This window comes from Bombina bombina, chromosome 1 (genome assembly GCF_027579735.1).
Source record: "Bombina bombina isolate aBomBom1 chromosome 1, aBomBom1.pri, whole genome shotgun sequence".
Classification (NCBI taxonomy): Eukaryota; Metazoa; Chordata; class Amphibia; order Anura; family Bombinatoridae; genus Bombina; species Bombina bombina.
Genome location: NC_069499.1, coordinates 491,721,408 through 491,735,636, shown reverse-complemented (window position 1 = coordinate 491,735,636; position 14,229 = coordinate 491,721,408). Strand labels below are relative to the sequence as shown.

The following is a 14,229-nucleotide window of genomic DNA, read 5'->3' as shown; positions in this document are numbered from 1 at the left end:
AGATAATCCCTTTATTACCCATTCCCCAGTTTTGCATAACCAACACAGTTATAATAATATACTTTTAACCTCTGTGATTATCTTGTATCTAAGCCTCTGCAAACTGCCCCTTTTTTATTTCTTTTGACAGACTTGCAGTCTAGCCAATCAGTGCCTGCTCCCAGATAACGTCACGTGCACGAGCACAGTGTTATCTATATGAAATACGTGAACTAACACCCTCTAGTGGTGAAAAACTGTTGAAATGCAATCTGAAAAGAGGTGGGCTTCAAGGTCTAAGAAATTAGCATATGAACCTCCTAGGTTAAGCTTTCAACTAAGAATACCAAGAGAACAAAGCAAAATTGGTGATAAAAGTAAATTGGAAAATTGTTTAAAATTACATGCTCCATCTGAATCATGAAAGTTTATTTTGGCCTAGACTGTCCCTTTAAATTCTCCATTTCCCTTATTAGTTTTGTGGCCCTTCTCTGAATTTTTTATAAGTCTGCAATGTATTTTTTGAGATTGGTCCCCAGAACTTCACTTATACTCAAGGTGAGGTTTTCCCAAGGATTTATATAGTGACAGAATTATGCTTTCCTCCCTTGCATTAATGCCTCTTTAATGACATGCTAGTATCTTATTAGCCTTAGAAGCCACTGCCCTGCATTGTGCACCCATCTTTAGCTTGTTATTTATTCCGACTCCCAAATCCCTTTCCTCTTTTGTTTTGCTAAGTCTAGTCCTATTTAAATAATAGGTTGCATGCTTATTTTTACTTCCAAAATGTAGAACCTTGCATTTTCCAGTATTACATTTTTGTAGATCCCCTTGTAAAGCAATTTCTTTCTGCACCGACCATACACTTGTATCATCTGCAAAAATAAAGATGTTGCTATTAATCCTTGCTCCAAATCACTAAAAATTGTAAAAAGAACAGGGCAAAGTACTAATTGCTGCGGGACTCCACTGATTACCTTTGTCCAATCTGAGTATGATACGTTTACTACTACTCGTTGCTCCCTGTCTTTTATCCAGTGGGCTAACATTTTCAGATATTCTCAGTCCCTTAATTTTGTCCATTAATCTCTCATGTGGCATGCGACGTTCACACATTTTAATGTACTTATATTTTTCAGTTATATATCTTCAAAATGACACAATTGTGATGATATCAACTGACTCAGTATTGTTATTTACTTAAGTTATTTTTGTTTCCATTTTTTTCGACATGTTATTTTGGTTTTCTCCCAGTTCTTTCTTTTTTGGTTCCTTGATATGTTGTCAATTCATAATGTATTCGTCATCTATGTTTGTATCTATGATGTTCTCCTTCAAAAATTTGATTAGATGGTGCCATATTTGCCTTGACACCACAGGGCAGGGGCGAGCAAATCTGCAAGATTCAAAGACTTTGTAGAGACTTTTGGCACTGTTCGACAAATCCTATCAAAACTATAGTTTTGATCTTATCTGGGCGAGGACTGTTCTTTATTTTCTAGATACAAATGTGAAGGAGAATAGAAATATATGACTTGACCTTTTGTTCATTCTTACCAATGTTATTGAATGAAAAATGCTTCTCAATAAAAGTTTTCAACATAAAAAACCTTTTAGGGTTTGACGTAGAATCCTTTGCAATTAATCGTTCATTTTAAATTTTGGCTAAATTGATTGCTTTTTTTGCAATAATTATTGTCTCACTGCATTCAATACTGCTACATCTATAAATTATATGCCTTTGTTTTATTTTTTTAAATACTTATGTTTTAATAACTGCTGATCACATTGTAGCATAAAGTCTTGAGAAGTGTGTGCACAAATATGCATTTTTTTATTTAAATGCAGGTTTTTGACATGTGCATGTGTTTTATTTTAGAATAAATAACCATGAAAATTGTGCATCATTACTTATTGGATCAATAGATGCAAGTATTGTTAATTGCAAAGATAGCAGAGGAAGGTAAGTAGTTTATACAGAGAAATGTTTACTAAACACTAAAACATGGCTAAAATTATGTATTATACAGTGTGATATTTTAGTTGCAATAACTATTTAAAAAAAATATCCTATTAATATATTAAGAGTTATAGAAGTACTCGCATTCCCAGAGTTTATATAAATTTGAACGTTTATCCTACAGTGTTTATTTATCCTACAAGTATATTATAATACATCTTTATATAGGTGCTTTAAGATCAGAGCATAAAGATGTAGTGATATGATGTTGTAGTTTGTCAAGTAAATCTTTCCTTTCTTTTGCCAGTATGATATCACATTTTCTTTGTAAATATGTTTATGTTTCTATAGAACAATATCATGGTTAGGTATCTTTACCTTGTATATATTTATGTATATGTATATATTTATCTATATAAGAAACAGAAATATATTTATCCATATAAGACATTTATATCTTTTAAGTATTCACTAACATTTTTAGATGCAACATTAGCATAAACGTGAGATTCCAATCCATCAGAATGCCCTTCCATTGGGTTTTCATCTGGTTTTCAAATTACCACACTAACCCTTTTAGATTTTGTAGCCACACTAAACACAAATAATTAACCATCCAGAAAGCTTGTGGTTGGCTATTTTTTTTAAATTCTATAAATTATAATTGTTGAAAACTCATGCATGCCTTTTTTATTGTGGCATTTATTGTCAGTTTGCATGTAATTTTCTGTCGTTAAAGTACTTGTGCATGATCAGTTCCCATGTTAATAAACCAGATCCTTTTGTTTAATTATAAAATCTCACTTTTAAACTGTGATCCTTTGAGGACTGCATTTATTTATTTATTTTCCAATTAGAGTGTGATCCAGAAAGTGTTCTGTTTTTCAATCAGATATTTTTTCCAAGTGCTAATATTATAAGTCTGCTCCAAAGTTTTTATTGTTTAAAAAGATAGATAATCCCTTTATTACCCATTCCCCAGTTTTGCACAACCAACACTGTTATATTAATACACTTTTTACTTCTGTGATTACCTTGAATCTAAGCTTCTGCAGACTGCCCCATTATCTCAGTGCTATTTATAGACTTGCATTTTAGTTACCGTAATTAGTGCTTACTCATAATAAACTCCACGGGAGTGAGCACAATGTTATCTGTGTCTTGATTTGAAAAGCCATAGAAATGCCCTGAGATAAAGGTGGTCTGCAGGGGCTTAAAAACTTTAGAGGTTTAAAGGTTATAAAGTATATTTATATATGAATGTTGGTTGTGCAAAGCTGGGGAATGGGTAGTATCTATCTTTATAAACAATAAAACATTTGGAGTAGACTGCCCCTTTAATTTTGTACAGTACTCAGCCATATGGAACTGTATCAAATACCTTTGCAAAATCCAAATATATTACATTAACTTATATCTATGTTCCTACTTACTTCATCATAGAAACTAATTCAATTATATTGTATATATCTATTTCTTATAAAACCATGTTGATTGTCACTCATGATCATGTTTACATTAATACGCTTCTGAATATATGCCTTATAATTCCATATAGTAGCTTCCCCACCACTAATGACTATAGCTTACTCTCTATATATTTAATTGTAGGGCCAATCGTGCAATATAAAAATGATCAAGTACATCACATAAACTATCAGCTACTGGTGTTACAATAGATTATTCTGGTGTGTGTAGATTAATGTAATGCCATACTGGGTAACAATTTATGTGACGTGTGTGGTACTTTTTATATTACACTATTGAATCCCCTCGCACTCTACCTCATTCTAAGATCACATGATAAGGACCAGGAGGGGAGGAATTAAAAGGGATACTAAACCCACATTTTTTTTTATTTCATGATTCAGATAGAGCATGCAATTTTAAGCAACTTTCTAATTTACTCCCATTATCAATTTTTTCTTCATTCTCTTGTTATCTTTATTTTAAAAAGCAGGAATGTAAGCTTATGAGTTGCCCCAGCTTTGGTTTAACACCTGGGTAGCGCATGCTGATTGGTGGCTAAATGTAGCAAGCGCTATCCAGGTTGCTAAACTAAAAATGGTCCGGCTCCTATGCTTACATTCCTGCTTTTTTGAAATAAAGATACCAAGAGAACAAAGAAAAGTTGATAATAGGAGTAAATTAGAAAGTTGCTTAAAATTGCATGCTCTATCTAAATTATAAAAGAAAAAAAAATGTGTTCAGTATCTCTTTAAATAAGCTTGTTCTTTATTTTGTGGAAATATATTAGAAGCGCCTTTTTAGGAAACATGGTTACATCAGTTTTACACCAGTCCTGTGGTCCTGTGAGACGAAGAGCTTTATTTACTAAACTGCAGATACCAATTTGGGGCCCTTGCACTTCGCTGCTTATTTCAGAGTGGCTGCTAGAGCAAATAGGATGACAGAAGCAAAGAGGTGCATTCAGTAGATAAAATATCACCATACTTACTAGGATTCAAATTCATAACTTTTCTCAGTTGATGTATTTTCATTTCAAAAGTGATTTAAAGGAAACTTACATTTTTATTCATCTCTGTTTTCTCTAAGAGTGCCACTTCATGCTGCAGCCTACAATAACCACACTGACTGCTTACAGCTACTATTAAGCTATAATGCAAATGTAAATGCTGCGGACAACTCAGGGAAAACACCATTTATGACTGCTGTTGAAAGGGGACATTTAGAGTGTGCTGGTTTGTATGCTAGTTTTTTATTCATTATTCATAAAAAAAATTATACTTATTAATTATTATGCAAGTTTATGATATAGTTCTGTATGTTCAATTGTATGTGGTCAGACAAACAGAAGGATCAGTAAAGAGATACATATTAACACAGGCATACACACTTATACAAAATAACTTTATTGGAGAAAAAATATGAGTCCGACTGGACTAGTACTCACGCGCACTCACACACTGTTTAAAACTAGCTTTAACTCAGGTGAATAATTGTGTATACAGAATGCACATAATTGATCATTTTTATATTTGCCACCATTCAAAATATATGTTATATATCCCTTTAATAAGGTATTAACTGATGGTAGCAATGAGCTTTATACTTCAGACAGTTGCGTGATAATTTTATCTTATTTGGGTTTTTGCCTGAAGAAAAAAAAAAACAACAGTTACCTGATACAGGTGCAGGGGTGTACCAAATGGGAATTTAACCCATTGTTATTTCTGACAGACATTGCTATAGAATTTGTTTACTTATTACTCTATATTACAACCACAACTAGCAAACATCTTTATAGATGTGAGTTCCCTTCAAAAGTTCTTTGTACATATATAAGTGTGGCAACATTTTAATTTAAAACCCAACACATATTGCAACAATTATTGAGTCAAAATTGAGTTATATTTATGCTTATGAGATCTGTCTGTGTACGGATCGATATCGGTACAATTACTTTGTATCTCTCATTTTTTGCTCGAAATTACTGTTGTTTTTTTTTGTGCTTCAGGCAAAAACCCAAATAAGATAAAATTATCACGCAACTGTCTGAAGTATAAAGCTCATTTCTACCATCAGTTAATACCTTATTAAAGGGATATATAACATATATTTTGAATGGTGGCAAATATAAAAATGATCAATTATGTGCATTCTGTATACACAATTATTCACCTGAGTTAAAGCTAGTTTTAAACAGTGTGTGTGTGTGCGCGTGAGTACTAGTCCAGTCGGACTCATATTTTTTCTCCAATAAAGTTATTTTGTATAAGTGTGTATGCCTGTGTTAATATGTATCTCTTTACTGATCCTTCTGTTTGTCTGACCACATACAATTGAATGGGCTTTTTGTAATTAACTATTTCAGAGGCAGGCAGTCTTTTCTCTCTGCGTTGCAAACTTCTTTGCACACTTTTATACATTTCCTTTGTATACTACTGTCCCACGCTCTGGAATTTAAGGGTTATAACTGATAAGAGATATTAATATTAAATAAACCCCTTAAATTCTGATGCATTGACCCATTGAAAATTTCCCTCACCTTTGTTGCTTTAAATAGTTCTGTATGTATTGCTTTCAAAAACATCAATTTAGTTATTTTTAGCAAAATTGTGTATAAATGACCAAGTTCGGTATTTATTGTGTGTTTTGTTTTACAACACATATTTATAAAAATGTAAAAAACAACCCAAGCAACTTTTATATACTGAAATGCACTGAAAGAAAATAAGAAAAACACAGTGCAATCTATCACATCTAACAATAGCTATTTTGTGTATCACATGTAAGGACTGCACCAATATGACATTTTATTAGAGAAACAAACTAATTTCTTCTAATAAGGAACAGTCATTAATAAGTATTTAATTAAGAGGGTGCCACTGTATATGGATTTAACATTCTTCTGGAGCAGGATTTTTCAACTCCAGTTCTCAGGCCTCCATAAGAGGCATATTTACCTGATTTCACCCAAGGTAATCCTGAAAATCTGGCCTGTTAGGACTGGATTGAAAACCTCTGTTCTAGAGTGTATGCAAGTGTGTGTATCAATGTTTTGCCCCTACCCCCCGGGAGATGCTCAGTAATAAGCAATCGTAATAATATGCTTCTGTATAATGATTTTGAGTATGTGTGTATGTATGTATGTATATATATATATATATATATATATATATATATATATATACACATAGCATGGTGGACTTCATAATTATACTAATTAATTATAATTATACACTGGCAGTGAGCACACTGTTCTGTATAATTATATGCGTTTCTATACACTATAGCCTGATGAGTACACTGCTCTGTATAAATATGATGTGTATGTAGACTCTTATGAGTATGCTGTTGTGTATAATGACAGAATATATATAATACACTAATAGTGAACTCACTGCACTAAATAATGCATTAAGTATCTATACACTAATTAATATGCTGTGCAGTATAATGATGATGAGAATCTATACACAGATAATGACCACATAAGCATACACCTATGTATCGACTGGCTGCTATGCCCCCCCCCCCCCCCCCGTACTTGGCCCTGGTGCCACTGCACCTTCTACACCAATGGTAGTTTCAACTGTGTGTGCATGTATAGCATAACCATTGGATGTTTTTCAGACTAAAATTTCAATTTGTTGTTATATGTGTTTCAGACATTTTGCTTAAGGGATCCAAGGTGGATTTGACTATGGCGGATAATTGTTTAAACACATCATTGCACTTAGCTTGTATTGCAGTAAGTACGCTACTTCATTTTGAGGATAAAGCTGACTGATTATAATAATATGTTTTTAAATAGTAATCATTTGGTTGACAAACATGTACCAATTTTCCCTCACATTCACTGTGACAGATCATGAAGCATATGAAAGGATTCTGCACAACTAAGTGATTAATAAACCACTCGGAGACAGGCAGAAAGTACAACTATTCAACAGAAGATCCTTCTATCTCACCCCTATTTCTCTAATGGGTTTTCCTTGGAGTTCTGTTTCTCTTTCTTTTCTTCTACAACTAGATGTATTATAAATACTAAATCTGAGCCTCTATTATCCCTCTCTGTTCCACTCATGTGTACTGCATGCTTTAGTACTTACATTTCAGGCATACTATATAGAGATACATGAGCTCATTTCTTCTGTACAATGAATACCTCCATCCTAATACTGTAATACTGAATACCATGTATGTAAGCTCATGAGTTCTGCTGTCTTGTAAATCAGTGTTTCTCCAACATTGGTGTGTCCGGTCCACGGCGTCATCCTTACTTGTGGGATATTCTCTTCCCCAACAGGAAATGGCAAAGAGTCCCAGCAAAGCTGGTCACATGATCCCTCCTAGGCTCCGCCCACCCCAGTCATTCTCTTTGCCGTTGCACAGGCAACATCTCCACGGAGATGGTTAAGAGTTTTTTGGTGTTTAAATGTAGTTTTTATTCTTCTATCAAGTGTTTGTTATTTTAAAATAGTGCTGGTATGTACTATTTACTCTGAAACAGAAAAGGATGAAGATTTCTGTTTGTAAGAGGAAGATGATTTTAGCAGACAGTAACTAAAATCGATTGCTGTTTCCACATAGGACTGTTGAGATGAAGTAACTTCAGTTGGGGGAAACAGTTAGCAGACTTTTTCTGCTTAAGGTATGACTAGCCATATTTCTAACAAGACTGTGTAATGCTGGAAGGCTGTCATTTCCCCTCATGGGGACCGGTAAGCCATTTTCTTAGTCAAAAACAAACAGAATAAAGGGCTTATTATGGGCTAAAAAACTGGTAGACATTTTTATGGGCTAAATCGATTGCTTTATTTGTGCATATTATTCAAATTTAGGCTAACAATTGACATTTATAATCTTGGGGAACGTTTATAAAACGGCAGGCACTGTATTGGACACATTTTTCAGTCAGGGGGCCTTTCTAGTCATAGACTGAGCCTCATTTTCGCGCCACTAATGCGCAGTTGTTTTTTGAGAGCAGGGCATGCAGATGCATGTGTGAGGATCTAAAAATCTCTGAAAAAGCTTTTAGAAGGCGTCATTTGGTATCGTATTCCCCTCAGGGCTTGGTTGGGTCTTAGCAAAGACTGTATCTGGGACTGTATAGGGGTTAAATTGAAAAACGGCTCCGGTTCCGTTATTTTAAGGGTTAAAGCTCTGAAATTTGGTGTGCAATACTTTTAAGGCTTTAAGACACTGTGGTGAAAACTTGGTAATTTTTGAACAATTCCTTCATACTTTTTCACATATTCAGTAATAAAGTGTTTTCTGTTTGAAATTTAAAGTGACAGTAACGGTTTTATTTTAAAACGTTTTTTGTGCTTTGTTGACAAGTTTAAGCCTGTTTAACATGTCTGTACCTTCAGATAAGCTATGTTCTATATGTATAAAAGCCAATGTGTCTCCCCATTTAAATTTATGTGATAATTGTGCCATAGCGTCCAAACAAAGTAAGGACAGTACTGCCACAAATAATGATATTGCCCAAGATGATTCCTCAAATGAGGGGAGTAAACATGATACTACATCATCTCCTACTGTGTCTACACCAGTTTTGCCCATGCAGGAGGCCCCTAGTACATCTAGTGCGCCAATACTTATTACCATGCAACAATTAACGGCTGTAATGGATAACTCCATAGCAAATCTTTTATTCAAAATGCCTACTTATCAGAGAAAGCGCGATTGCTCTGTTTTAAACACTGAAGAGCAAGAGGACGCTGATGATAATTGTTCTGTCATACCCTCACACCAATCTGAAGGGGCCATGAGGGAGGTTTTGTCTGAGGGAGAAATTTCAGATTCAGGAAAAATTTCTCATCAAGCTGAACCTGATGTTGTGACATTTAAATTTAAATTAGAACATCTCCGCGCACTGCTTAAGGAGGTATTATCTACTCTCGATGATTGTGACAATTTGGTCATTCCAGAGAAATTATGCAAGATGGACAGGTTCCTAGAGGTTCCGGTGCCCCCCGACGCTTTTCCTATACCCAAGCGGGTGGCGGACATAGTAAATAAAGAGTGGGAAAAGCCCGGCATACCTTTTGTTCCTCCCCCTATATTTAAGAAATTATTTCCTATGGTCGACCCCAGAAAGGACTTATGGCAGACAGTCCCCAAGGTCGAGGGGGCAGTTTCTACTCTAAACAAACGCACTACTATTCCTATCGAAGATAGTTGTGCTTTCAAAGATCCTATGGATAAAAAATTGGAGGGTTTGCTTAAAAAGATTTTTGTACAGCAAGGCTACCTTCTACAACCAATTTCATGCATTGTTCCTGTCACTACGGCAGCGTGGTTCTGGTTCGAGGAACTAGAAAAGTCGCTCAGTAGAGAAACTCCATATGAGGAGGTTATGGACAGAGTTCACGCACTTAAATTGGCTAACTCTTTTATTTTAGATGCCGCTTTGCAATTAGCAAAATTAGTGGCGAAAAATTCAGGGTTTGCTATCGTGGCGCGCAGAGCGCTTTGGCTAAAGTCTTGGTCAGCGGATGTGTCATCCAAGACAAAATTGCTTAACATTCCTTTCAAAGGTAAAACTTTATTTGGACCTGATTTGAAAGAGATTATTTCAGACATCACTGGGGGAAAGGGCCACGCCCTTCTACAGGATAGGTCTTTTAAGGCTAAAAATAAGCCTAATTTTCGTCCCTTTCGCAGAAATGGACCAGCCTCTAATTCTGCATCCTCTAAGCAAGAGGGTAATGCCTCACAACCCAAACCAGCCTGGAAACCAATGCAAGGCTGGAACAAGGGTAAGCAGGCCAAGAAGCCTGCCACTGCTAACAAAACAGCATGAAGGAGTAGCCCCCGATCCGGGACCGGATCTGGTGGGGGGCAGACTCTCTCTCTTTGCTCAGGCTTGGGCAAGAGATGTTCAGGATCCTTGGGCGCTAGAAATAGTTTCTCAAGGTTATCTCCTGGAATTCAAGGAACTACCCCCAAGGGGAAGGTTCCACAAGTCTCACTTATCCTCAAACCAAATAAAGAGACAGGCATTCTTACATTGTGTAGAAGACCTGTTAAAGATGGGAGTGATACACCCAGTTCCAATAAAGGAACAAGGAATGGGATTTTATTCCAATCTGTTCGTAGTTCCCAAAAAAGAGGGAACGTTCAGACCAATTCTGGATTTGAAGATCCTAAACAAATTTCTCAGGGTACCATCGTTCAAAATGGAAACTATTTGAACGATTCTACCCACCATCCAGGAAGGTCAATTTATGACTACCGTGGATCTAAAGGATGCGTACCTACATATCCCTATCCACAAGGAACATCATCAGTTCCTAAGGTTCGCTTTTCTGGACAAACATTACCAGTTTGTGGCTCTTCCATTCGGATTAGCCACTGCTCCAAGGATTTTCACAAAGGTGCTAGGGTCCCTTCTAGCGGTTCTAAGACCAAGGGGCATTGCAGTAGTACCTTACTTGGACGACATTCTAATACAAGCGTCGTCCCTGTCAAAGGCAAAGGCTCATACGGACATTGTTCTAGCCTTTCTCACATCTCACGGTTGGAAGGTGAACAAAGAAAAGAGTTCTCTGTCCCCGTCAACAAGAGTTCCCTTCTTGGGAACAATAATAGATTCCTTAGAAATGAGGATTTTTCTGACAGAGGTCAGAAAATCAAAACTTCTAAGCTCTTGTCAAGTACTTCATTCTGTTCCTCGTCCTTCCATAGCGCAGTGCATGGAAGTAATAGGATTGATGGTTGCAACAATGGACATAGTTCCTTTTGCACGAATTCATCTAAGACCATTACAACTGTGCATGTTCAAACAGTGGAATAGGGATTATACAGACTTGTCTCCAATGATTCCAGTAGATCAAAAGACCAGAGATTCACTCCGTTGGTGGCTGACCCTGGACCATCTGTCCCAGGGAATGAGCTTCCGCAGGCCAGAGTGGGTCGTTGTCACGACCGACGCCAGTCTAGTGGGCTGGGGTGCGGTCTGGGAATCCCTGAAAGCTCAGGGTCTATGGTCTCGGGAAGAGTCTCTTCTCCCGATAAACATTCTGGAACTGAGAGCGATATTCAATGCTCTCAGAGCTTGGCCTCAACTAGCAAAGGCCAAATTCATAAGGTTCCAATCAGACAACATGACGACTGTTGCTTATATCAATCATCAAGGGGGAACAAAGAGTTCCCTGGCGATGAAAGAAGTGACCAAAATAATTCAATGGGCGGAGGATCACTCCTGCCACTTGTCTGCGATCCACATCCCAGGAGTGGAAAATTGGGAAGCGGATTTTCTGAGTCGTCAGACATTTCATCCGGGGGAGTGGGAACTCCATCCGGAAATCTTTGCCCAAATAACTCAATTATGGGGCATTCCAGACATGGATCTGATGGCGTCTCGTCAGAACTTCAAGGTTCTTTGCTACGGGTCCAGATCCAGGGATCCCAAGGCGACTCTAGTAGATGCACTAGTAGCACCTTGGACTTTCAACCTAGCTTACGTATTCCCACCGTTTCCTCTCATTCCCAGGCTGGTAGCCAGGATCAATCAGGAGAGGGCCTCGGTGATCTTGATAGCTCCTGCGTGGCCACGCAGGACTTGGTATGCAGACCTGGTGAATATGTCATCGGCTCCACCATGGAAGCTACCTTTGAGACAGGACCTTCTTGTTCAAGGTCCATTCGAACACCCAAATCTGGTCTCCCTCCAACTGACGGCTTGGAGATTGAACGCTTGATTCTATCAAAGCGTGGGTTTTCAGATTCGGTGATAGATACGCTGGTTCAGGCCAGAAAACCTGTAACTAGAAAAATTTACCATAAAATATGGAAAAAATATATCTGTTGGTGTGAATCCAAAGGATTCCCATGGAATAAGATAAAAATTCCTAAGATTCTCTCCTTTCTTCAAGAAGGTTTGGAGAAAGGTTTATCTGCAAGTTCTCTAAAGGGACAGATCTCTGTTTTATCTGTCTTGCTACACAAAAGACTGGCAGCTGTGCCAGATGTTCAAGCATTTGTTCAGGCTCTGGTTAGGATCAAGCCTGTTTACAGACCTTTGACTCCTCCCTGGAGTCTAAATCTAGTTCTTTCAGCTCTTTAAGGGGTTCCGTTTGAACCCTTACATTCCGTAGATATTAAGTTACTATCTTGGAAAGTTTTGTTTTTGGTTGCAATTTCTTCTGCTAGAAGAGTTTCAGAGTTATCTGCTCTGCAGTGTTCTCCTCCTTATCTGGTGTTCCATGCAGATAAGGTGGTTTTGCGTACTAAGCCTGGTTTTCTTCCTAAAGTTGTTTCTAACAAAAATATTAACCAGGAGATAGTTGTACCTTCTTTGTGTCCGAATCCAGTTTCAAAGAAGGAACGTTTGTTACACAATTTGGACGTTGTCCGTGCTCTAAAGTTCTATTTAGAGGCTACTAAAGATTTCAGACAAACATCTTCCTTGTTTGTTGTTTATTCTGGTAAAAGGAGAGGTCAAAAAGCGACTTCTACCTCTCTTTCCTTTTGGCTTAAAAGCATTATCCGTTTGGCTTATGAGACTGCCGGACGGCAGCCTCCTGAAAGAATCACAGCTCACTCCACTAGGGCTGTGGCTTCCACATGGGCCTTCAAGAACGAGGCTTCTGTTGACCAGATATGTAAGGCAGCGACTTGGTCTTCACTGCACACTTTTGCCAAATTTTACAAATTTGATACTTTTGCTTCTTCGGAGGCTATTTTTGGGAGAAAGGTTTTGCAAGCTGTGGTGCCTTCCGTTTAGGTGACCTGATTTGCTCCCTCCCTTCATCCGTGTCCTAAAGCTTTGGTATTGGTTCCCACAAGTAAGGATGACGCCGTGGACCGGACACACCAATGTTGGAGAAAACAGAATTTATGCTTACCTGATAAATTACTTTCTCCAACGGTGTGTCCGGTCCACGGCCCGCCCTGGTTTTTTAATCAGGTCTGATTAATTATTTTCTCTAACTACAGTCACCACGGTATCATATGGTTTCTCCTATATATATTTCCTCCTGTCCGTCGGTCGAATGACTGGGGTGGGCGGATCCTAGGAGGGATCATGTGACCAGCTTTGCTGGGACTCTTTGCCATTTCCTGTTGGGGAAGAGAATATCCCACAAGTAAGGATGACGCCGTGGACCGGACACACCGTTGGAGAAAGTAATTTATCAGGTAAGCATAAATTCTGTTTTCTAGAGCAAAGGTGAAATAATAAGCTGATCAGTAACCATGGTTACTAAACTGCAGTCACTCAGCTGATTATTTCACCTGTGCTCTGGCCGTTTAACGGTACTTGAGAAACACTGCTTTAAATCTAGCCATTCACGTGGTCTGTTATTGCCTCTTATGCATGTTACCATTTGTGTATTGCACCTATGCATATAGAGCTGCAGAATCTGGACAGCATCTTGCACCTTCACTCTCTCTGTAAATTGCATGAACTCCTGTAAAGCACAATCTTCTCTTTCCTGCTACTTAGCTGCTGGCTCTCTCTAGTGGTTTCAAGCATTTTGTGTTCAAGGTGTTTGAATGATTTCTGAAACAAGATCTAGAAATCATATAAAAACCTGCGCAAAAAGTGTTTTCTGATGCATTGGAATACCACTAAGGGTTCTCACCAGTGCAAAGTATGTAATGGGTTTTCAGCTGTGCAAAGTTCCTCTGACAACCCTTTAAACAAGAGCTGTTCTGAAAGACTGGAATTGGACAACATCACAGAATATATTTGCTATTAACAATATTAACCTTAGCTTAATCTATCAGATCAGTATCTTAATAGACACAATAAAATCAATTCAAGAATCGCTCCTAAATGGATATTGCTTTAATCTTCCATGGTAACA

At 37.5% G+C, this 14,229-nt stretch overlaps 1 protein-coding gene across 1 annotated transcript in view; it reads left to right on the top strand.

Moving 5' to 3' along the window:
* The window catches only part of ANKRD44 (ankyrin repeat domain 44), a 601,641-nt gene that overhangs the window by 547,000 nt on the left and 40,412 nt on the right, over window positions 1-14,229 (top strand). Inside the window, exons 25-27 of the mRNA XM_053712853.1 lie at window positions 1,862-1,945; window positions 4,499-4,644; window positions 7,075-7,157. Of these exons, the coding sequence (XP_053568828.1) occupies window positions 1,862-1,945; window positions 4,499-4,644; window positions 7,075-7,157 (313 nt within the window). The remainder of the gene's footprint in view (window positions 1-1,861; window positions 1,946-4,498; window positions 4,645-7,074; window positions 7,158-14,229) is intronic.